A 26317-nucleotide genomic window follows, 5' to 3' on the forward strand; every position below is an offset into this window, starting at 1 on the left:
TAAATAGCAATACTTGTAATACAATGTATGAGAAAAAAAATAATAATAAAGATTGAACTGAGTGAATATGCTATAAATTAAAGATACTAAGAAATTATATACTTGGTTTAATCCTTTATCCAAGTGTAAGCAAACAAAGTTTCCGCCTGAACTATTTTCAGGGCTGGGGCAACTCGTATATAGAAGCTAATGACTTCACATTACTTGTCTTAGTATCCCATAATGCAAAGCAGATATCCTTATGAGTATGTATAATGCTATGCATTATGGGAAGGGTCACTACCCAGACTGTAGTGAATTGAGGTGAAAAAAGTAAAGGGTTGCTCATCATTGACCTAGAGTAGTTAGTATAGGGGTGCAAGAGAGCCTGATTGTATTAGAAGAAAAAAAGATAGATAGATAGCATGAGAGAGAGAGAGAAAAGGCCTCAGCTCTTTTATATCATCATATAGCCAAATGCTATCAGTTTTCCTTTTTCACCAATCTCATATAGATGAACAACCAAAAAAAACCAATTGAAACTAAAGCGCAAAGATGACTGATACCCAGGTGGTTAGCCCCATCTGGGTTCACTGCCTTGAGTTGGCCTTCTCTGCCTGGGATTACTCTCCGGTCATCCCTGCAATTGACTATAAGATTACATTGAATTAAGAGGATGGAACTATTTAAAAAAACCTCTCATAGCAAGAATAGACAGAATTTTATCTCCCCCTGGTGAATATTGCATAATGTGGGTGGTCTACACCATCTAGTGATAAATTTGATATATCCTAGAATGCTTCTTTCTCAATACAAAAAACGTTTCACTGAACGATAAAATTTCCACAATACAATATTATAAAGAATTTAGATGTCATATTACTGTTTTTCAAATCCATGTTTTTTCTAACCTTCCATAAATGGTATTTTAATTCATTAATTATAAAAATCAAAATTCTCTTCCCATTGCTGACATGTGGTGAGTATTGTAAAAAAATAACCTGTTCTGTTGTAAATAGTGGCATGCCTAACACATTACATAATCTGTTCCAAATACATAGAGCAGGAGAGCAACTGTAGAATGCATGTTCTACTGTTTCCAGTTGGTAACAGATGTCACAGATTGGATCTCCGATGTTAAAGTACCTCCATTTGATGGCATTGACTGGAAGGCGACCATATGCAATTCTCCAAACAAGATCCTTCCTGTTAGGGTACCCTTGGAACTTCATCAAGTTATGAAACAAAATATTGTTGTCAGTACCCAACTGTGGAACTTTGCAGCGAAAGAGATTAAAGATTTCTTTATACCAAATTTTACTTTTTTTAATGGAAAGAATGTCAATTCCGGAGTGTAGAGTTCAGCACAGAGTGTTGTAGTATTCAGGAACAATCTCAGCTTTTGGACCTTTATAATCATTAACTCCAAACAGGGCAAGATGAAAACCCAAGACTGGAGAAGGTCTGCATATGTGTGATTAGTTTGAAACATTTTATGGATTTTTGAAGCTGTATTGCTTAAGTAGCAGAATTTTAAGATTAGAAGTCCAAACCCTCCATGCTTTGTTGATAGTTGAAGAAATTCCTTTTTAACTTCTTGGTATCGGCTAGACCAAAATAATTGCACAGTTGTACATAATATTTATTATGTACAACTGAGCAGGAAAGATTATGGTTTTGAGTACTTTTATTGAGATATCATCAGTGGGAGCCAGACCTGGAGATGATACTAAGGTTGAAGTAATGCAGAAGTCATATTTTCATATATGAGTAGCCAAAAGGTGTTGCACCTTATTATTAAAATACTCTGGATTAGAGATAGCTGTTGAAAGTTTTTCCACTTGGTTATACTGTAAATTAAAGATACCAAGAAAAATATGACTTCTGCATTACTTCAACCTTAGTATCACCTCTGGGTCTGGCTCTGGCTCCCATGATGAGACCTCAATAAAGGTTGAAACCAGTCTGGGTAGTGAACCTTCCCATAATGCATAGCATTATACATACCCATAAGGATATGTACTTTGCATTATGGGATACTAAGGTAAGTGATGTGAAGTCATTAGCTTCTATATATGAGTTGCCCCAGTCCTGAAAATAGTTCAAGCGCAAACTTTGTTTGCTTACACTTGGATAAAGGATTAAACCAAGTATATAATTTCTTGGTATCTTTAATTTATAGTATAACCAAGTGGAAAAACTTTCAACAATGAGTGAATATGCATAAGCTAACCTACATGTGGGTAGTGAATTTCATAGTGCACTTATAGGTTAGCCACAGAATTGAGTTAGTCAGCCTCAGACTTTTGGCATTGTTTTCCTCAAAGTGGTCCCATTATTCACTCACAAACAAACATAACACTAATGATAAATAGATCATTATCAGCTTTGGAGTCTTGTAAGCTCTGTCTTTCTACAGAAACTTCTGCCAGTCAATCTTCCTTATTCTAGCTATAATGTAACTATAATTATTATTATTATTATTAAGGAGACCTCCAGGGAGTCAGAGACTCATCAAGGGAGGCCACATACTACACACACACACACACCAGCTATGACACTTATTCTTGAATTCATTCACACTACTTGCACTCACAACATCCAAAGGCAATCTATTCCAATCACGCACCACCCTCTGAGAGAAAAATTTAGCCCTCACATCCTTCTTGGCGGCCTTCATTCTCAGCTTCCAAGGATGCCCTCTCATCCTTTTCCCATTCTCCATAAATTGAAAAATTCCATCAAAATGTATGACCCTTTCAGAAGTCTGTAAGTCTCAATCATATCACCCCTCTTTCTCCTGTTTGCTAGTGTCTGCAGTCTACAAATTCTCAATCTGTCTTCATAATCACTATTCCACAATCCTGATATCATTTTTAACAGGCTCCTTTTCACTCTCTCCAATATATCAGAATCACAACAGAAACCAGGAGACCAGACCTGCATACAATAGTCCAAGTGAGGTCTTATCAGGGCCTTGTAAAGATGCAAAATAACATCCTTATCTTTACATGTGAATGTTCGTTTCAACATTGCAATTATCTTTTGAGTTGTATTTGCAATCTTTGCCACATGGCCCCTAAACTTCAACTTCCTATCTATTAACACTCCAAGATCCCTAGCCTCATCAGTTTCTTCTAGCCTAATCCCACCAATATAATATGACATTGGATATCTAATCATGCTGAAGTGAATGACTTTACATATAGCTGTATATCACCTGTCAAATCCTTTCCAGTATCATTAATGTGCAGATTGAATAACAGTGGACCAAGCACTGATCCTTGTTGCACTACTTGTTGCCTTAAACCTTTCAGACTCAGATCCCCCCCCCCTCCCGTATACCAGCTATCTGTCAGTCAGCCATCCTCTTATCCATGCTAATATTGTACAGGATGTTTCAAAAAGAATGACCCGATTTCAAATGATTATATTTAATAATGAAAAATGTGGTACAGTTACATAATAAATTACCAAGTATGAAGTAAGGCCTAAAGTTTCACTCACTACAATTACAAATGCTCAATGTGTCCTCCACCTGCTGCATGGACAACATCAAGCCAATAGCTGAATTCATCCCAAACACATCTGAAAGTGTCTTCTGTCACAGAATTTACTGCAGCGGGTAATGGAGGAACATAAACACATTCTTTTATGTATCCCCATAAAAAGAAGTCACAAGGTGTGATGTCTGGAGATCTTGGAGGCCAAGAGTGTAGTGCCAAGTTGTGGGGTCCCGTGCGTTCAATCCAATGCTGAGGCAATGTTTCATTTAGAAACCGACGAACTTGGAGGTTCCAATGTGACGGTGCTCCGTCTTGCTGAAAAATATAATCTTCAGATTCTTCATTCAGCTGTGGAAGTAGCCAGTCCTGCAGCATTTCAAGATAGGAGATTCCCGTAACAGTGTTTTCCTCAAAAAAGAAAGGGCCATAAACCTTTCTAACAGAAACCGCGCAAAAAACATTAAGTTTTGGTGAATCACGTTCATGTTGTACATTTTCACGTGGATTTTCAAGTCCCCATATGCGAACATTGTGGCACGAAACTTTACCACTTAGATGAAAGGTTGCTTCATCACTAAAAATCAACCTTTGTAGGAAGGTGTCGTCCTCCGTGTCCTTTAACAGATTATCACAAAAATCTTTTTTTTTTTTTTTTTTTTTTTTGGTCACCTACACGAAGAGCTTGCACCAGTTGCAATCTGTATGGCTTCATAAGCAAACGTCGTCGTAACACACGCCAAACAGTCACATGAGGGATGGTAAGTTCTTGGCTAGCTAGCACGGCGAGTGGACTTGCGCAGGCTTCGCTGAAAAGCCTCTTGAATTCGTTACACATTCCCGCTGAGGTGCATGGCCGTCCAGGACTCTTTCCCTTACATAAACACCCTGTTTCTTGAAATTGTCGATACCAATGACAAATTTTTTGTCCAGTGGTGGATCAATTCCGTAACGTCGTCTAAACGCACACTGCATCGTAATCACAGACTCAGTCTTGCTAAATTTAAGAACGCAAAACGCCTTCTGTTGACTAGACGCCATCTCCTCATTAATTACGTGTAGCAGCTATTTGGGTGCTAGTAGTGGCATCTAGCGGTCGTCATATCAAACTCTGGGCCAAGGCCGTTCACATGGTACAAGTCGCATTCATTTGTGGTTCGTGGTTGCAGAGATATACAATTTTCAAATCAGGACATTCCTTTTGAAACACCCACCCAAACTAATTTTCTTTAATTTATGCAACAGTCTACCATGCTGTATTCTGTCAAAAGCCTTAGCAATAGACACATTATTAATGTGTCTATAGTCTATCTATAGCCATTTATATGTAAGAATATGTATACCTGTCTGTAAATAGGTATATGTAAAAATTTGGGTAATTCATGGATGTTGTTGTCATCCTAGATGGACTTAGACCTCATAGTAATGCTGATAATAATAAATACCAAATTTCATTGAATTCCATCCAGCCGAGGAAGAATTATCATTGTGTTCATCATTATCATGTTATTTATAACATATCAATCATATGCAATTAACATATTGTTATCATTTTGCCAATGAAAATGGATTTACATGAAGTGGAGAGAAGCTTATTTCATGAAGTAGTCTTAAACTAATCACTGGTTTTTAAACCAAAAAATGCACTGCAGTGTATGCACTTGACTAAGTGAAACTGGTTTGCAGACTCATATACCATGGTGTTTGTGTTTAACATTTTAAGAATTTTATCATGTGGCTTTTATAAAAATTCAGTAAGTGTGTCAAAAGTTATAGGATGTTCATGATACATCATCCTGTTTTTTGATTTATGCACTTTATAAACATAGTGCATTAGTCAAAAATTTTTATATTCATATTCTAAAATTGTTTTGCTTACCTTTGTACTATAAATGGTATAAATGAAACAAAAATTGAAACATTTCAATAATTGAGATTCTAGTATCAAATTTTAATAAATTATATCTGTCCTGTGTAGTTAACATCACTGTGAATCATTCCTTTTTCCAAAATACACTGGAAGATTATCAGATTAAAATCTTAATTGAACCACACAAATAACTTCTTGTATATATTCTGTTTTCCAAATTTTGTTAAATTTCATACAGCCAGACGGGAATTATTACTATATATAATTTTCATATCTTTTTACCCCTGCAAATGTCGATTAAAGCAAAATTAAGATGGCTTAATAATTCCAGATACCAAGTTTGAATAAAAATCAATCGATCCCAGATTCCTGAAATAACTTGCCCAGACAGAATAAATCTGATAAGCATTTATTTATTATTATGTGTCACCTCCGAGGAGTCCAAGAATTCGTCATGTGAGGGTACTCTACTCTACTCCTGCATGTTATGAAACTGATCTGAATAACTGTGTGTGTTTGTAGGAGAAGCCTTTGTAGCACATTTGATATTGGTTAGATATTGGTTGAAAATGTCCTTTGGCTGGAAAGATCCTTTCTATGATGCCATTATGAAGGCTTTTCAACAGGTGAGTTAGCCAGTCTCACATTGAGGTCCAGGGCTTTTTTCATTTCCAAAACAGATATAGCAGACTATATAGATTGTATTAAATGTCCTATCCTGACATTAGTTGGATGTATATGGAACCAAGTTACTTAGCCATGACAGACAGTTGAGCTTAACACATTAAGGTGTAAGTGGATGGTGGGTTATTATAAATGATTTGGATGATAAAAAAAATGATTTTATGTATGGTTACAGATACAGAAATGAAACAAACAAGCAAAAGTAATGTGAAAATAGTTTGTTTCATTTATCTACAAAGGCTCATTATCTAATTCACCAGTTACTATGCAAATATCCAAACAGGAAATTAATTCTTTCTATGTATGCTGCATTGATGACTCATCAACATTGGCAGTTATTACTGAAATTTGCATTTGAAGCTTATTCAGAGACTGACATTTATGGTTGGTCTACCTGATCTTTTAAATGGTGAAAGTTTTTTCTCTTGGTTATACTATAAATTAAAAATGCCAAAAAAATCATATTCTTGGTTTCATCCTTTATCCAATTGTAATCAAACAAAGTTTGTATGTGAAGTTACTTCACGACTGGACTACTTGTATATCAAGGCTAATGACTTCACATCAATTTCCTTAATATCCCATAATGCAGTGCACATATCCTTACAGACATGTATAATGCTATGCATTATGGGAAGGACCACAACCCAGTTTCACCCTTTGTTGAGGTCTCATCAGTGATAGCCGAGACCCAGAAGTGATACCCAGGTTGAAGTAATGCAGAAGTCATATTTCCATATACTAATAGTCAAAAGGTGTCACGTCATACCTTATTACTAAAATACTCTGGATTAGAGCTAGATGTTGAAAGTTTTTTCACTTGGTTATATTATAAATTAAAGATGCCAAGAAATTATGTTCTTGGTTTCATCCGTTATCCAAGTGTAAGCAAACAAAGTTTGCACAAGTTACTTCATGACTGGAATACTTGTATATAGAGGCTAATGACTTCACATCAATCCCATAATCCATTGTGCATTTGTATTATATAGCAGTAGGCCATTAGGTGGCCTATCATAGTAGACCTATGTTTGGATAGCTCAGAAAGTAAATTGTTTAGTTTAGAAAATATAGCAATATAAGTTAAAAATTATATTAGAACCAGATTGTCATCATCATCTTCCTATCTTGTATTACGCCTCGAGGCCTGTTGCGGTCTCATTCCATCTTTTATATTGTGTTCCAACTGATCTCTTCCCCATGGGTTTGTATTCAAGGATTTGTTTGGTGATTCTACTGTTGTCCATTCTTCTGATGTGCTGTTTTCATTTCCATCTATAATTGTGGATATATTCTATTATTGGTTGTTCATTAATTTCTTCCACGATTTCTTTATTTCTTTTATGATCTAACAAGGTGTATCCTGCAGTTCTCCTCATAAATCTCATTTCTGCTGCAGTTATTCTTCTCTCATATCCTTTTTTGATCATCTATGCCTCACTTCCATAAGTCAGCACTGGTCTTGCTAATGTTTTATAAGCTCTAATCTGAGTATGTTTTTGTACCTTTGAAGGTCTAAAAACTTGATTTATAATTTGTTTAAGTTAAGGGATAGCCTTTGGCTCTTCATATATCTAATTAATTTATAATATTTAAAGCTGTATTGAAATCTGTAATTTTCATTTCTATGTCTTTTTCTTCTCTGTAGGTTATGTGATATGCAAGATATTTGAAAGAGTTGACTTGTTCAATAATTGTATTGTTTAAACAGATTTTACTTCTTATTGGTTCTCTTCCCTTAAAGGCAAGTACTTTTGTCTTCTCTTTTGAAATTTCCATATTAAATTTTTTTACTATTAGATTAAGATGATGGATAGAGTACTGCAGATTAGTTTCAGAGGTTGCAAGTATAGCCTGATCATCTGCAAGCAGTATTTTCTATATTAGTGCATTTGTTAATTGGGATGTAACCATGTACTGTGAGCCTCCAATGTCTTACTATAGAATTCATATAGATTGTGAAGAGAATGAGTGATAGGCTACAGCCTTGCCTTACTCCCCTGTTTATAGGTTCCCAGTCAAAGATTCTTCCATTAACTTTGACTTCAATCCATGTTACATATAAAGACAACAATCATGTTGTCTTTATATGTAACATGGATCACTTTAAGGTGATGAGGAACTCTATCATTTATTAATATTTCAAAAAGTTTATTCTGGTTAACTCTGTCAAATGCCTTAGAATAATCAATAAAAGCAATATGGGTTTCCACATTGTATTCTTTATGTTTTTCCAATAAAATTTTTAAGGTAAAGTATCAATTTGCACAAGAGCAGCCTCTCCTGAATCCATTCTGCCTTCTCCTATCTTATCCACATAGAATTGGGACAGTCTATTTTTCAGAATTTTACTATAGATTTTATATCCAGAGTTTAGGAGACTAATTCCTCTATAATTTTCACAGTTATTAATATCACCCTTCTTGTATATAGGAATGACTATTACCTTTTGCCAGTCTTTTGGGAGTGGCTCACCATTCCATATTTTATTTATGAGTTTAAGAAAACGAATTTTGAGGTTTTGGCCTGTATGTTTGATTAATTCAGTATTTAACCCATCTTCACTTGGTGTTTTATGATTTTTACAACTTTTTAGAGTATGTTTCTTACTCGTTTATTGATATAGGATCCAAGAGTGTCTCATTATCAAAGTTTATTGTTTCAAAATCTTTATTATGAGTCCAAAGGCTTCTATAACTTAGCCAGGTATTCTGATCAATGGGTGAAAGACATGCTTTTTCTTAGATCTCTATTTAAATTATTTAATATTTTAGAAGTTTTGGACTGTGGGCATGTAATATCTATTTCAAGTTCAGAGACAAAGTTGTCCCAGGACTCTGTGCTTTTTTCTTACAGCTTGTTTAGTAATTTCTCTTTTTCTCTTGTATTCTATATAGTCATCTTGAGATTTTGTTGATAAGTATTTTTTAAAGGCATTCCTTTTGTCTTCAATAATTTGGGTAATCTGATCATCCCATTTTCTAATTCCCTTTCTTCTCTGCCATTTCCTTTTTTTTCCCCCAGTGATTCATTGGCTGCGTCTGTTATATTGTTTTGATGTTATTCCATTCTCCTCCATAGTTTTGCCTAAGTTTCTATTTTCTGTTTTTTTTTTTTTTTTTTTTTTATAGAGCTGTTTAATGCTAGGGTCATTTAAAAGGCCAATCTTAAAAAAGTTTCCTGTTCAGAAGAACATGAAAGATGGGCTTTTCTCATTAACTATTGAGTTGGGAATCTTAGGTTTGAAACAAGAAGAAAGCGATCCATTTCTAATTCACAACCTTGCTATATTCTTGTATCTAGAATGAATTTTGCAAGTTTTTTTTATTAGTTATTACATAATCTATAATTGTTTGCGACGTGTTGACCAAGTATATTTATGGCAGTCTTTATGCTTAAAAAATGAATTTGTGATTTTTAAACTATTAAATACTGAAAAATCAATTAATTTTTTCCTGTTGCTATTGCATATATGTTCTCCATAGTTTCCTACACAATCAGAAATAGGAATGTCTCCAATTCTCGCATTAAGGTCTCCAAGAATGGATATGTAATCATTTTTATCTACCTTGTTCCAGACATCTTGTAGCATATTACTTTCTTCCTCATTGCCTGTAATATTCTTCCATTGTGATATATATAGTTTTCTGTATTGTTTTTTAAAGAATTATAAAGCATAAGCATTATTCCACAGCAGGCTCTTTCTTCTCTAGGAACACCAGAGTAAATTTGGATGTAGTTTGATGTAAGTTTGGGTTCCTTTTTGCTTCCTCTTAGTTTCTGTTATAGCTACAATTTTTATCTTTTTTTGTGATAGTATTTGGTCCAATTGACTATCCTTGTGTCTCATTCCCTGTATGTTCCAAATTGCCATTTTGAAATTGTTTTTTTTACAATTCTTATCCTTGGTCCGGCCGAGTCGAGAATCCGATTTAGGCTGTCCATATTTTCTTCCTTTATGAGACTTGAAAGCAAAGTAAGATGTCCTACAAATTGGTTGCTGGCTAAAGTGTAGTAAGTCCAGTAGTAGGACTGCTACCTCTAAGCCTCTGGACCGGCTTATTGGAACCGCATTTCCTCAGTTCCTAGTGTTATGGTTATTTCACCAATACTCGGATGTCAGAGCCCTGTCTTTTAGAATCCAGGCTGCACCATGTGGAAGTGGGGTTGACATTTGGTTAGGAGAGGCTATATCTTGCGCTATCATGAACTCATTAGCTAGCCCTAGAACCAGATTGTATTGTTGTTAATTAGATTTAAGTTAAACTTTTTATTTATTTTTTTTATTTAACTTGAGACATTCTGCATGGTAAGTTACATAGCATGGCACTGATGCATTCAAATTATATTCAGATGTAATCCATCTCTCTTCTATCCTCAAACGTACTTCATGCATCGACATATTCCAGACCTCTTTTCATACACATTCTTACTATCATCTCATTCATCATCACTATTGTTCTTTTCTGCTCTGCATTATCATACCAGGGCAGCATGCTCACTGTCTTTCCTCAGACACATTTCTGCTGCACTGTCTAACATCATTCTCATATCTTTTGCTACATGATTCATGCTACCTCTCAGATCATTCATTCCAACCATTACTATGATTTCCTCCATTTCACCTGTCTTCACTGCCATTGCCACACTATCATTCCACCAGGCAAACACACCTCTAGCACTCCACTCTGTCCATCCTAAATCATTGAACCTCCATACATGACACTCCAAACAGATTCATTCATCCTTCTTTCACTGGCATCCCTGACAGCTTCCAATCTCTCTCTCTCTCTCTCTCTCTCTCTCTCTTTCTTTTCTCCTCCACTCTCCCTCTCTATCCCTTGCTTCTACACTCTTACAATTTTCTGCAGTTTTCTCTCTTCTCCTGTCTCTTCCATTCTCTCATCTTCCTCTCTCTGATGCCATTTTCTTAAAAGTGTTAAAAAGAATCAGTTAAACTTCTCTCAGAGATTCAAATATACAAATATTATTCAAGAAAAAATGAAACAGTTTGAAGACAAGATTCAAATCTTGGAAACTCATTCGCAAACTCCGAAGAAAACATTAACTGAGATTAATTGTTTGAGAGAAGTGGTATTAGACTGCATATCCAGAATCAGGAGGATAAATCAAGTAGGGGTTTAGTGGATGAGTAGCATTATAAAGCAGGAACTGCAAAAAAAGAGAAAATATGATGGAAGGAATGTAAAGAAAAAGGTGATCAACATGCTCATGAGTAGTATAGAGAGCAAGCAAGAAGGATGATTAGTATGGTAAGAGGGACTAAATCAGAATATGAGAGAAAATTGGTTAAGTAGGCCAGATGAAATCCAAAAGGCTTGTTTCACTATGTATCAAGTAAGAAGAATGATTAAAATATCTGCTGATTGTAGGAAAGTAATAGAAGTAAAATAATTGAGTTACTAAGTCATCACAAGCTGTTTAATCTCTCTCAACTCTGACAGGCTTCCAAGTGAGTTGGAAAGAGGATAATATAGTTCCATTACATAAAGGTGGCTCTAAGATAGAAGTAGCAAATCAGAGACCAGTTAGTATCTCAGGGTGGTAGGAAAAGTATTAGAAAAGTTGGTTAAAGGTAGAATTCTGGAATGGTAGATGAGAATGAAATACTCTATGGTGGGCAGCACAGTTTTGTAAAAGGTAGGTCCTGCCTTATTAATTTACTCATAGCTGATAGTTCAGTTGGATAAGAGAAATGGCTACACCATGATGCTGCTGGACTTTGAAAAGGTGTTCAACAGAAAACTGCACAGAAAACTATTACCCAATCTATAAAAGTTAGCAGATTGAGTAACTAAAGTAACATTAAGAGATTGGAATGTTAGTTATAGGAATAGATAGAGGTAATGTAAATTTCAGAGCTTAGTGGATGTGCAGAGAAGAGGTGTATAATTGTGAGTAAATCTGATCAGAGGAATTTGCCAGATTAATATGGAAGGGGTTTATTCACAGTGAAGAGGGAGAGGAGCAGAATAAGTGGCCATCCTGAAAGTTGTATAATAGTGTGATGAGAAAGTGAGTGAGTTATTTGTAAATGAGTGAATGAAATGCATTACCTGAGGATGCTATAATATGACAATTATGATTCAATTTATGTTATGGTATGATATATATGTTATTAGTTGAGTGGTATCTCTGCTGATTAAGTGGAAGTCTGTTAATAATGATTAACAGACTTCCAATGTTAATAATAATGAACACTAAACAAATTATTATTAATAATAATTTGTTTAGTGTGTTCCTGGAACCTGAACTTTTTAACTACAAAGTGATAACATAACTGTAGGTTTTAAGCAATAAGTATCACCTAGCAGAGCTTCTTATTTATTGTTTAATGGCAAAGTTTTTATTATTATTATTATTATTATTATTAATCTTCTGGGCTTTTATATTTCCTTTTGGCTTTTAGCTCCCCACAAGTATTACATTGGTTTCCGCTATGCACATCCTTTAACAGAAGATACTTTGGAAGAAATGGAGAGGTAGGAGCTCTGTTCTCTGACTCTTTTATTGACAAATTGTTTTTATTCTGTAAATAAATAAATACTTTTTTTTTGTATGTAATGGTGAACAACTCTTTATTTAATATTGCATTGCTCAAAAGCATCTAGTGATATTTATCAAAATATCAAACTATTTATTAAAATAAATTCTATAATAAAAGTGGCATTGGTGATAGACAAAGGAATGGCTATGCCATAATGAAACTAGACTTTGCAAAGATATTTGGCAGATACTGCACAGAATAATTACATAAGTTGGCACCAATGGGAATGGATATGATGCTAATGATATAGATAAGAGGATGGCTGATGGATAGGCATCAGAGAGTAGTATAAAGTGAAGTAGAATTCAAGAGAAGGCAGGTGACCAATGGTATTCTACAGGGCTCTGTACTCGGGCTGTTGCTGTTTAATTATTAATTCTATTGGGAAGAATTTGATGGGGAACATTCATTTGTTTGCTGATGATGCAAAACAGGGGAGAGCCATAGTTAATAAAGATTGATGCATTGATTCTACAGGATAAGTTAAATTGGATAGCAACGTGGCAAAGGATGAAGGTTGCCAGTTTCATTGTGGCATAGTGTGCATATTGGGATGAAAAGTTTAGAAGTTGTTGTGTATTACATTGATGGAAATGGAATCCAGAAAATTCATAAGGATTTTGGAGGTAATGGTGGACAGGTTGCTGAATTTCATACCTTCAAGAATCCTTTGGATGTTAAAGAACACACTGGCAAGTAGGGATAAAGCATATTCAAGCATATTTAAACCATTACTTGGTTGCCCGGGTTTCTTGTAGACATAAGTGGTGGAGAGGAATTCACCACCATTTCTACATCTGATCGGTGGAAAAGAGGAGATATGATAGAAACATGAGTAACTAATGAGATTTTATAAAATAATTGCTGATAAATATTTTCAGTATGTAACAGATGAGAGAGAGAGAGAGAGAGAGAGAGAGAGAGATTGGGAGGAAGGTGAGAATTATAGAGGTGTGAACCAAGGGTGATCACACCTCTGTAATAGTGTGGTTAGCAAATGAATGAGGACTAGATTTTTTAGTTTGAAGTGTGGTGAATGAGTGGAATAAGTTTGCCTGAAGCAGTCATTAGCAGTGAATGAGTTTAATGATGGATGATTGATATCAGGTGAGTAATGGTAATTATGTGATTCCTGCAATGAGTCTTCAGACATGAAGGTTTCCTTATAATAGTAATAAAAACATGTTTTCGGAAAGATTAAATTCCTGTAGTTTGATTAATGAACATCAGTCAATAAGCTTGTGTCTACCTCAGCAGAAATTTATGGTGATATACTTGTTCACAATCCTTCCTTCGCTCTTAAGTCATAAGTGTTCCATTCTTTTCTTGAAAAATGTATTTGCAATTGTTAAGTAATATGTTATTTTATAACTGAGAGGAGACCTCCACATAGCCTTTAAAGGAATGCAGAGAACCGACCAGGGCTTCTGACCTAATGTCCAATCCTCACCTTCTCGTGGTGCACCCTGTTGGGTATCTACTTGGATACTGAACGAATGAGGATGGGCTGTCAATTTGGGATTTAGCTGACCAAATTGTATTCTTATTGGTTAAACCAAAATAAAAAATGATGGTACAACATGACAAAATTTCATGCCGGCTGGGGCGTCGCCTGGTTAAACAAGGCCCCCGTTGTTTTCGCCAGGGAACCAGGGCGAACAGTGATAAGTCAGCTACTGGAACAAATCTGAAAACAAACCCCAACTCAACATCACCAGAGTTAAAGATTGGTACTATCAACATAAGAAGCCTGAATTGCAAAGAAATGGAGCTAGCTGAGGAATTAGATAAGTACCAGATCGACATAATAGGGGTGACTGAAACAAAAAAGACAAAAACTGGTGAGATCTTTCTGAGCAATAAATATCAAGGAAAAGAAGGAGTAGCCATAGTATTCAACACAAAATACGAGGCTAATCTTCTTGAATGGCAGTCAGTCTCAAGTAGAGTAATGTGGGCAAATATGAGAATGGGGAACTGGACAATGAGACTTATTTGTGCCTATGGTCCCACAGAAGGTTCTACTAAGGTACAAGTGGAGGAATTTTTTGAAGCTTTAGAAAAAGCAACTGACACAATGAAAAAGGAAAAGTTGGTCCTTGTTGGGGATTTAAATAGCAGAGTAGGAAATGATTGTGAGACATACAAAAATATTTTGGGAAAATTTGGAGAAAAGAGCAAGGCTAATAATAATGGCAAATATCTGTTGGATTTCTGCTCAGGACATGGACTGGTTATTACTAACACCATGTTCCAACATAAAAATGTGCACAAATTCACATGGAGAGAAGAGGCAAGGAATAAGAAAAGTTTCATTGACTATGTTATTGTTGATAGTGATGTTTTCTCCCTGGTGCAGGACACCAGAGTGTACAGAGGATTTGAAATTGGAAGTGATCACTATTTAGTCTTGAGCAGGATAAAATTGAATTTCATATTGAAAAGAATAAAATGTAAGAAAGTTTTAAAGCGAATAAAAGTTGAGCAGCTCTCAGATGTGAACTGTAGACTAAAATACACAAATATTATTGAAGAAAAAATGAAAGAGTTTGAGAACAGGAATCAAACCTTGGAGATTCAGTGGCAAACTCTGAAGAAAACATTGATTGATTCTGCCAGAGAGGCATGTGATGAGGTTGTCTGCAAGGATAAAAAAATCAGAACTCCCTGGTGGACACAGGAAGTTAAAGAGGCAGTGAAGGAAAAGAAGAAAGCATATCAAAAGTTCCTGGCAAATAAGTCAGCTTGTTCTCTTAGAGAATACAGAGACAAATGCAAGAATGCTGAACACTGTGTAAAACTAGCTAAACAAAAGTCATGGGAGGACTTTGGCAAGAATATAGAAAATAAATATCAAGAAGGTGGCAAAATATTCTGGAGGTTGTTGAAGCTTAGGAATGGAGGAAAGAGTGCTGTAAAAGGAGTTAGAGATGACAAAGGTGACATGAAAACTGGAGAAAAAGATATCCTTGAAGTATGAAGTAATTACTTTGAAAAACTGCTAAATGAAACAAGCAGTGATGACAGCACAGTGGTAAAAAACACTGACCAGGAATACATATCCATACTTGAAGTAGAAAAAGCCATCAAAGGCTTGAAATGTGGAAAGGCAGCAGGAGTAGACGATATTCGACCAGAAATGCTGAAGTATGGTGGAATAAGAATCTTACAGTGGCTGCACTGCATAGTTCAGAAAGCCTGGACAGAGGGACGAATTCCTGATGATTGGAGTAGAGCTCTCATAGTACCCATATATAAAAAGGGAAATAAAACTGAATGTGAGAATTACAGAGGTATTTCCCTACTGTCTTGATTTCCCTACTGAGTGTTCCTGGCAAGATCTATGCAAGTATACTTGAGAAACGGTTGAGAAGAATTGTGGAAGAAAAGCTGGGTGAAGAACAAGCTGGATTCAGGCCAAACAGAGGCTGTCAGGATCAGATCTTCACTTTATGACAAATAGTCGAGAAAGCATGGGAATATAACAAAGATCTGTATTTAAGTTTTGTTGATTTGGAAAAGGCATATCATAAGGTGCCAAGAGAGAAGCTATTCAATATGCTGCAGTTATATGGTGTCAATGGGGCATTATATCAAGCAATACTTAGTCATTATTTGAGTTGTAAGTCAGCAGTTAGAATTGAAGTAAGTACAGGAAGATGGTTTAACGTTAAATCTGGTGTGAGACAAGGATGTACGTTATCCCCTCTGTTATTCATTATCTATATGGATCACATTATGAAGGAAAGTGGTATTAAACATGATATCAAAATTGGAGATGTTAATGTCAGCTCTTTGCTTTATGCGGATGATGTTACACTTCTAAATAAATCTGCTACAAGTTTGCAAGATTCCCTGGCTAAATTGAATAACTGTTGTAATAGATATGGTATGAAGGTCAGCAATAAAAAAACAAAGACAATGAAAATAGGCAGAATCATTGAAAATGTCAACTGTGTTTGTGAATGGAGAACCTGTGGAACAAGTAAAACATTTCAGCTACTTAGGCACGATTTTTAGTGAAGATGGTAAATTAAATACAGAAATAGACAACAGAATCAGCAAAGCTGGTATGGTGGGAAGTCAATTGAATAAATTCATATGGAATAAGAGAGAAATTAGTTGGAACACTAAATTAGCTGTATACAAGACAGTGTTCAAACCAGTTTTAACTTATGGATCTGAGAGCTGGGTCAGAAGTAAAACACTTGTCCAAAGACTAGAGAATGCAGATATGAGAGTCCTGAGAAAGATTATAGGCGTGAACAGATGGCATCAATGGCAATATCATATTAAAAACGAGGATATTAGGAAAGAACTTGATATTGTCAGCATTCACGAATGCGTTAGCATAGCTAATCTCAGGTGGTATGGTCACCTAAACAGATTGGGCGAGGAAAGATTAGCAAAACAAGTGTTCTCTGCCAGGTTGGCAGCAAAACGACCCAGAGGAAGACCAAGATATAAGTGGATTGATACGGTACAAAGTGCCTTAGACGATAGAAATATAAGATCTGATAATGTTGGAGTCTTGACAAGTAACAGACTGATTTGGAGGAAAATTGTAGATAGGAAGTTAGTAATGATATACTTTTTTCATGTAGTACTATCATATCTTGTACACCCCTTGTGGGTACATGGCAGGAATTTGGTGATGATGATGATGAAGTAATATGTTCTGCAGTTTCCAGTATCATAATTTGCTAGTATTCCTTTCTCTGACTTCCATGGATCCTTTTATAGCCCATTCTAGCTTTCCCTGCATTTGCACTGTAATAACATTTTGTAGTTTTGATATTTACTGTTCTCATTCAAACCCGTGGTCATAAAAATTATATCCTTCATTACTTCTTTTTCCAATACTAATTTTAGGGCTATCAGTATACTTTTTCACATCCACCACTCTCTCCAAATTTTTATCCACTGCATACTTTTTAGTTGCTTATAAACATACCACTTGCACTCTACTCCTCTTTAGAGTATCCTAACTCACCACCTTATCCTGTCAGTGTTCCATAGCATTACTCATTATTCTTATACTCTTGGCTTTTCTCTTTGATTGTGCACACCCAGAGTTGTTCTGGAACCATTGTGTATTTCTCACCACAACCTTGTTCCTGCTATCCTATAGTATGTTGTCACTAGTGGGAGAGGAGCGCCTAACATTTGCAAAATTCATTTCTGCTCTCTCTGTGGAATAATTTTCAGTCAGAGCTGCCTGATACTAATCTTCTGTCTTTCTCATCTGATCTTGGGACTGGCAGTAGCAGTGCTGTAACATTCCCTTCCCTCTTTAATTTTCTCCAGCTTGAGGTTTCTCTATGTTCCCTTTTGTCCATTTCATTTCTTGTCTGCATTGCTCCCCAAATCCAACACATCACTAAGATATTTTAAATTTTCCTTCCTCTAGACCAGCAGTTTTTGGCCACTCAAATTAGTGAAGTTCTCCATAGTTGTTTTAATGTGTACAATTACAAACCTAGCTCTTTGTCAAACTATCTTCTGTCAGTACTGTATATAGTACATGTACTCTCCAGAATTCTGGACTATCCTACCTGTTCATTCAGTCTCGCTGCCTCAGTAATAATGTTTCCAACTGTGCTGTAGATTTCTCTTTTAATGCAACTTATTTCCCATAGTTGTTAATAGTACTCAGTTGTTCATTATAATAAAAACACATGGAATTCACTTCTTAATTTCTGGTCTTCTTTGCATAGTTGTATTTTGGTTTAAGTTTTCTTATTCCAACACATGTTCAGAATTGATAATAGAAGTTATTCTTACTGGAATTAATACTTTTGTCCCTCACTTCACTTTGAATTTCTCTTCTCCAACCAAGCTTTGGTTCTCCAGCAGGTATCAAAGCCATTCAAAATTAAACTAAAGCATATTGTAACTAGCTCAAACTATGTCCTCAACTTCCTTCTTACTACATACTATCCACAATGATTGTAAAAATATTATTATTAAGAGAGACTTCCAGCAAGTTGGGAACTTATTAAGGGAGGCCACACATCACCTCACACCAACTGTCATACCTTTTCTTGAATTCATTCATGCTACCTGCATTTACTAACTTCAGCATTCATTCTAATCATGCACAACTCTATTAGAGAAAAATTGGCTCGTGTCCATTTCTTGACTGCATTCATTCTCAATATCCATGGATGTCCCCTCTCATCTTCTCCCCACCCTCCATAAAATGAAAAATTCCATCTACTAGTATCCTGTATGATCCTTTCAGAAGTTTGCAAGTCTAATTCATACCTCCCCTCACTTTCCCCCATTTGCTAAGATCTGCAGTTCACAAATTGTCAACAGATCTACATAATCTGTATTCCACAATCCTGATATCATCTTTAACTCCCTCCTTTGCACTCTCTCCACTGTACCAACATCACCACAGAAACCAGGAGACCTGACTTACATACAGTATCCAAGTGAGGTCATATCAAAGTCTTGTAAAGAGGCAAAATGACTTCCTTATTCTTGTGTGTCAATGTTTGTTTCAGCATTGCAATTATCCTCTGATTGTATTCACCATCTTTGTTATATGGACCTTGAACTTCTACTTCCTTTCTAATAAAATACCAAGATCCCTAGCCTGATCAGTGTTTTCAAGCTTAATCCTGCCAATATAATGCACCATTGGATATTCCATTATACCCAAGTGTGCAAATTTATGACATTAAACTGACAACCATTTTTCCAGGCCCACAATTCTTATTTATTCAAAAGTCATCAGTTGTTCCATTCCTTATTACCTTCCCTGTCTTTGTATCAGCAGAAAACAGCTGTATGTTTCCTGTCATATTCTTCCCAGTGTTATTAATTTAAAGACTGAATAACAATGAACTAAGGACTAACCCTTATGATACACCATTGGTCACCTTAAATCTTGCACTTGCATCCCTGATACACACTTTTTGATATGTCAGTCAGTCTCCCTCTCTCTCTCTCTCGGATCTCCTCCTCTCTGAGGACTCGTGACCCTCCTGATGATGCTTCATCATTTCTTTTCCTCCTGTGCCTTATCATTTGTTCTAGTTTAAGTCCCGTGATTCTTGATGTTTGGCCAATCCATCTGTTGGGGGATTTCCCTTCTTCTTATCATGCTAATACTTTATAATCCAATCCCATGTTCTCCAGTTTATTATTATGATGATGATGATTCAGGCCTCCATGGAGTCATAAGACTCATTGTGGAAGGCCCATCCTAGAGAACACAGTTTATCATGCCACTCCTTGAACCCATTGACCGTTCATGCTCTCACCTTTCTATTAGGCAATGCATTTCACAGTTCAAACCATCCTCCACGCAAAGAAACTACTCCTAACCTTCTTGTTCACAACTTCCTTTCGTAACTTCCAGAGATGGTTCCTTGTCACTGCTCCTTCCCCCTGTTCCACCAAATGAAAAAGCTCCCCCAATTTGTCAGCCCTGTAACTACCTATCAACAGTTTAAAAGTTTCAGTCATATCACCTCTTGTCTTCTATCTACCAAACTCTGCAGTCTGCATACCCTCAGCCTATCCTCTCTCTCTCCTCATAACTAACATAGTACAGTCCTGATATCATCTGCATCTGCACTCTTTCCATGGTTAATTTATCCCCTTCAAATCCTGGGAACCTGATCAGTCCAAAGCCGTGATCAGACTACACCTGGACTATTGTGATCTGATCAGGACTTTATACAATGGAATGACAGTTCTTTTATTTCTGTAGGGCAGCATCCTTCTCAGTACTGCAGCAATCCTCTAGGCTACCTTCACCACCTTTGCAGTATGTTCCCTGAATTTCAGTTTTCTATCAACCATTATCCCCCCCCCAGATCCCTTGCATCCCTCACTTCCTCCAGTACAGTTCCTCCAACATAGTATGCATTTAATGCATACTATGTTAGAGGAACTTTTGATATGAAGTTATTACTAATAACTTCACATCATCTGCAAACAACTGAATATCCCCCTGCAATCCACTGACAATATCATTGATATAAAGATTAAACAATACAGGTCCTAGTACTGAGCCCTGTGAGTCTCCACTTGTCATCTTTTGCCTCCTTGATACTGCTTCCCTAAACACAACTCTCTGATACCTATCAGATAGCCAATCCCAAATTCAGTTTACTAACCTGACATCTAAATCCATGTACTGCAACTTAAATATCAGCTTATCACATGGTACCCTGTCAAATGCCTTTGTAAAATCCAAAAAATAAATAAATAAATAAAATGGTAGAATATGCCTTTCTCTCATCAGCTGTTCTTGTCACTTTATTATAAAAGGCTATATATTACTAAAACAAGAGTGCCCCTTAACAAATTCATGCTGATTCTCACAGATAACATTACCGTCATCTGCCCAATGCTGTAAATATACTACATTCAAAATATGAACATAAGAATGAGTCAAATAGTATGGGTATATTTCATATACTTCCAAGAATCTCAGTCACAGCTGAGTGAACACCAGAAAATACAATTAAAGTTCCATGGAACCTGGTATAGTTGTGTAATTCAAAATTAACTTTAAAAAGTTGTCCATAATTAATTTTTTATTTTATTTTATTTTACTGTATTGGTGTATGATATACCCCAATAAAATGTTTATTAAGTAACTCCATTTTATCCTTTGTTATGTCAGTCTTCTACCATAACTATCCATATCACTCTTTTGTAATTCTTCCTCTTGCTTGTCACATAGCAGGAGAATTTCCTTGAATTATCTTTAGTGTGACTGGTCAGTTTCCTCTAATACTGCACTTTTTCTTCCTTTTTGCCATGCTTGTCACTTTTCTAGTATGCATTTTATTAGAGATAAAAACAAGTTAAATCATCAGCAGGAGAAGATAAGAGAAATCATGCAGAAAGTATGGGAGAAGAACTGATTTCTACTTAGTCCATGCAGTAGAATTTAAGTAGAACTTGATTATGATCTGGCATGTTGCTGTGAAGATGTTTTATCTGAATTATCCTATTTATAAGCAAAGAAGATATATAAATTCAATAAAGACAGGTACAGAAGAGGAGCAGAACTGTTAACTGACCACCACCTTGTTGTGTGCGCTCTACGGCTTCAGTAACCAGATGCTACCATCAACGCTGGTGGGCCTAAGCAGCTATACCGTGTGAAATGGGAGGCATTGGAAAATGAGGCTGCGAGGAAGAATTTTGCAGATGACATTTCCTCCAGGTTCAAAGAGATTCCCAAGCATACTGCAGATGTTGAGGAGGAGTGGAAGCTGTTCAGAACAGCTGTCACTGCCTCTGCACTCTCATGCTGTGGCAGAAAGCGGCTCAGCGTGGCAATGGGCAGTGAGAAAAGGACACCTTGGTGGAACCAAGAAGTCCAAAAAACTGTCCGGGCAAAAAAGGAGTCCTGCCACATGGCTTAGGGTCGGGTCACGTGAGATGCATTTGCGGTATGCTGAGGCAGTAAAGACAGCAAAGCAGAAGGCTTGTGAATCCTTTGGAGAAAGATTAGACTCATCCTATGCAAATGCAAACAAAGTATTCTGACAGACCATCCGCTGCCTTCGAGGGAGGAAATCGTGCACAGCAAGGGCAATTAAGGCCTCTGATGTTGCACTTTTAATAACCGAGAAGGATATTCTCCACAGATGGAGGGAATACTTTGAGAGCCTTCTTAACCCGGATGGCCCAGCAGTTGTGGACATCCAAGAGGTGCAGATCGGGGCAATGACTAGTCTCATAGCAGGACCTCTTCTGCTATGAGACTAGTCATTGCCCCGATCGCTAAAATTGGGCAAGGCTGCTGGCAAAGATGAAATTCGGCCCGAAATGCTAAAATCCTTAAATCGAGACGGTGTTCTCTGGCTGACTCGAGTGTGTCAGGCTGCTTGGATATCTTGGCGAGCACCAAAGCAATGGCAGACAGGCATAATAATACTAGTCTTTAAGAAGGGAGACCAGAAGGATTGCAGTAACTATCGTGGCATCTCTCTGCTCAGCCTGCCTGGGAAAAGTGTATGCTAGTCGCTTGGAAAGACGGTGCAGGAGCATAGTTGAGTCAAAGTTCCTGGAAGAACAATGTGGCTTTCATCCTAGTAGAAGCACAACTGACCAAATCTTCACTTTAAGGCAAGCCTTTGAGAAATCTTGGGAATATGCCAAGAATGTCTACACATGTTTAGTTCACTTGGAGAAGGCATATGACCAGGTTCCTCGGGATAAGCTTTGGTAAGTAGTACAGGAGTATGGAGTGGGTGGTAGTGAGTGTATCAGAATTGGAAGATGTAGCATTGGATGTCTGCTTTTTGCAGATGACCTAGTTCTGCTTAGCTCTTCCACAGATGACCTCCAGCAGACCCTGGATAGGTTTGTGAATGAGGATCAGTGTGGCCAAAACTGAAACATTTGTGGTCTCAAGACAACCATCCCAGTGCACTCTACATGTAAGTAGAGTTCCAATGAGGCAGGTGGAGAAGTTTAAATACCTTGGGTCCATATTCATGAATGATGGAAAATGGGACGTAGAGCTAGATACTCGAATTGGCTTAGCAAACTCAATATTGCGGGAGCTTGGCCGTTCGGTAGTATTGAAGCGGGAGTTAAGCCAGAAGGCAAAGCTGGCTGTCTTCAATACAGTCTATGTCCCCATCCTCACCTATGGTCATGAGAGTTGGGTAATGACCGAAAGAATGTGGACATGAATCCAAGTGGCTGAAATGCGGTTCCTTCATGGGGTTGCGGGGCTGACAAGACTCGACAGAGTCAGAAGCTCTGTAATTCGGGAAACCCTCAATACTCAACCGCTGCTTCTCCATGTTGAGAGATCACAATTACGTTGATACGGACATCTGGTCAGAATGCCTCAAGAGAGGCTCCCTCAGCAGGCCCTCTTTGCCAAGCCAGAGGGTGGAAGGCCAAGGACTCACTGGATAGATTATATCGAAAACCTTGGGTGGACACGTTTGGGAATCCCACCTGAGCTTGGTGGCAGAGGATCATCACCATTGGAAGTTCCTCTTGCAGCTGTTGCCCCCACAACCCAATTAGGAAAGGTTGTGGGGGCCTTGAAGATGTATGTATGTATGTATGTACATACATAATACACATATAATTGAAGCAAAACAACAAACAAAAAGTCAGTAGATGTAGGCAGCTATGCATATGCATTTTTATACCTAAAAAGTAGGATTTCACTTGTACTAGATTTTGTAAGAATAAATTATTATTATTATTATTATTATTAATAATAATAATTGAGGGCCTGCTGAGGGAGCCTCAGCAGGCCCTCTTTGCCAAGCCAGAGGGTGGGAGACCACGTGGAAGGCCAAGGACTCGCTGGATAGATTATATCGAAAACCTTGGGTGGACATATTTGGGAATCCCACCAGAACACCTGAGCTTGGTGGCAGAGGATCGTGACCATTGGAAGTTCCTCTTGCAGCTGTTGCCCCCCACAACCCAATTGGGAAAGGTGGGCCTTGAAGATGTATGTATGTATAAAGACAAGTACCAATACCTTGATTGATGTACATGTAAGCCTGGAGATTAGGATTTCAAATCCTTCACATGTCTACTGGTTGATCATTGTCAAGACATATTTTTAATTGCATATCCCACTCCTGGGATATTTTTTCCACTCCTGGGATATCTTCCTATTTTGTCTAATGTGGGATTTTTAATACACTTCCAGTCTCCAGCTGCTATGATATAGTGGGAACTGTATAAATACAGCTGCAATTCCTGGAAGAATTTTCGTCTAACTGTTCCATTGAATGGAGCATAAACATTTATAAACCTTATTACACATCCACAGTATTTCCGGTCTGTTGTCAAGATTCTTCCTTCTGCATCCTTTTTTGATTATTATAGAATGACCCAAGAAGGGGAGCAAGAATAAGAACTCCTCCAGCCCTGGTAAATCTTCCAAAGCTCCAATAAGAAAGAAGTGGATATCTATCTATCTGTTAAACTTTTTATATCTGCAGAAGTATGATTCTTGGAGAAACAAAAAGCTGATATTATGGCATAGCATAAGTTTCCCTTTAGCTTCTTGTTTAACTTGCCTATGGAATCCTCATACAATTAATGAGGCAATGCAGAAAGGAGATGATATATTATCATTATCTAAGAAGAGTTATTATACATGAAGGGTACAGGGGAAAAACAACTTCAGTCCAATTTGCCTTCAGGCCATTATTTGCCATTTGTTTTTTTAATTTTTAAGTACTATTTAAATTAATTATGCTTAATATACATACATGAACGTACCACATCTATTGTTTTTTTATTTTGTTATGCTATGTTTACTTGTATTTTGACAACAAGGAAAATTTAATTACTTTTTTTCAGAAGTCAATATCGTAGACTGAAGTTGTTTTTCCCCTGCACCCTTCATATAATTAATGATGTGTAAACTGGTAAGTCTTTAACTTACCGGTGACAGATTTTGGATGAACTTGAGTCTTCAATCTATGAAGGAACAAATGTGTAGACTGCTTCTTGTCAATTGTTTTCTAGTTTTTTACAGTTGCTTTTCATTATTTCAATTTCATGCCTATCATTCTTGATTTGGAAGCTAGTTATTTTCTTTTCATGTAGATGATAATCGTATTGAGAAAAGTTTGAATCAGTAAACTTTATTATTTTTTCTTTAATTGTAACACTTGCTTTCCCTTTATTAGCATGAGATAGTTCCTCATAGTCCATAAACTCTTCTGAGCTTGAAGAGTCTTCATTTCATGATCCACAACCTTCACCAGCTTTACATTCTTTATTATTTTTTCTTCTTTTAGATTTAGTTCCTTTTTTTTAATGTCTTTTAATTTTTCTTTTGTTTATCCTCAATTTTTTTTTATTAATTCATCTTTTCATTTTTGATGATCTTGTCTGCATATTAAGTTCTTTTGGTTGTCTTACTTGCTTTTCTGTTTCTTCTCTGATTTCTCCTTGTATAATAGTTTCATTTGTTTGCATTTTGTCTTGTATCTGTTTAGTTGTCATAGTAGGTTCATTATTGATAATTTCAACTGGGAAAGTGGCTCTTGCAATTCTGGAATTTTGAGGCTAATTTCTAGCTAATTTGGGCATGCACTTTTTGTGATTTTACCAAGTATAGTTTGTTGGAAAGCACTGTCCTTACTAGACTGAATTGGAAGATCCGGGAATTGTTCTTTATACCTGTCCAAAATATACACTGTTCTAATTGGCTCTACTGGTGCTCCCACTCTCAGTGAAAGTTCTGAAAGGACAGGTGTTAACGCAATGTTCAGAACTTTTGCATTTCTGGCAGATTAATGTTTATGGGAATTTTTTTCACTTGGCTATGCTACTAATTATATATTGGGTTTTATCCTTTATCCAAGTGTTAGCAAACAAAGTTTATGCCTGAAGTACTTTCAGGACTGGGGCAGCTCGTGGTAAAGGTGGTATAAGTTCTCATCACTTGCCTTAGTAGCTCCCATAATGTTATCCCTAATCCAGAGAATTTTAATAATAGGGTGTGACACCCTTTGGCAACTCGTATAGGTAAATATGACTTCTCCATTACTTCTGGCTCCCACTGATGAGACCTCAATAAAGGTCGAAGCCATTCTGGGTAGTGGCCCTTCCCTTAATGCATAGCATTATACATGTCCACAAGGCGATATGCTTTGCATTATGGGAGATACAAAGGCAAGTGATGAGAACTTATGCCACCTTAACCCGAGTTGCCCAAGTCCTGAAAGTACTTCAGGTGCA

General features: G+C 36.7%; 1 protein-coding gene across 3 annotated transcripts in view; it reads left to right on the forward strand.

Moving 5' to 3' along the window:
• Nucleotides 1-26317, forward strand: part of FeCH (ferrochelatase, mitochondrial) — a 227938-nt gene that overhangs the window by 99078 nt on the left and 102543 nt on the right. For all 3 annotated transcript variants that reach the window (XM_090412719.1, XM_090412718.1, XM_090412717.1), the window contains one exon: nucleotides 12467-12539. In XM_090412719.1, coding sequence (XP_090268845.1) covers nucleotides 12467-12539 — 73 coding nt within the window. The remainder of the gene's footprint in view (nucleotides 1-12466; nucleotides 12540-26317) is intronic.

The sequence above is a fragment of the Typopeltis vanoorti genome, chromosome 23 (assembly GCF_054136105.1).
Source record: "Typopeltis vanoorti isolate ZY-2024b chromosome 23, IOZ_Tvanoo_1.0, whole genome shotgun sequence".
Lineage (NCBI taxonomy): Eukaryota > Metazoa > Arthropoda > Arachnida > Uropygi > Thelyphonidae > Typopeltis > Typopeltis vanoorti.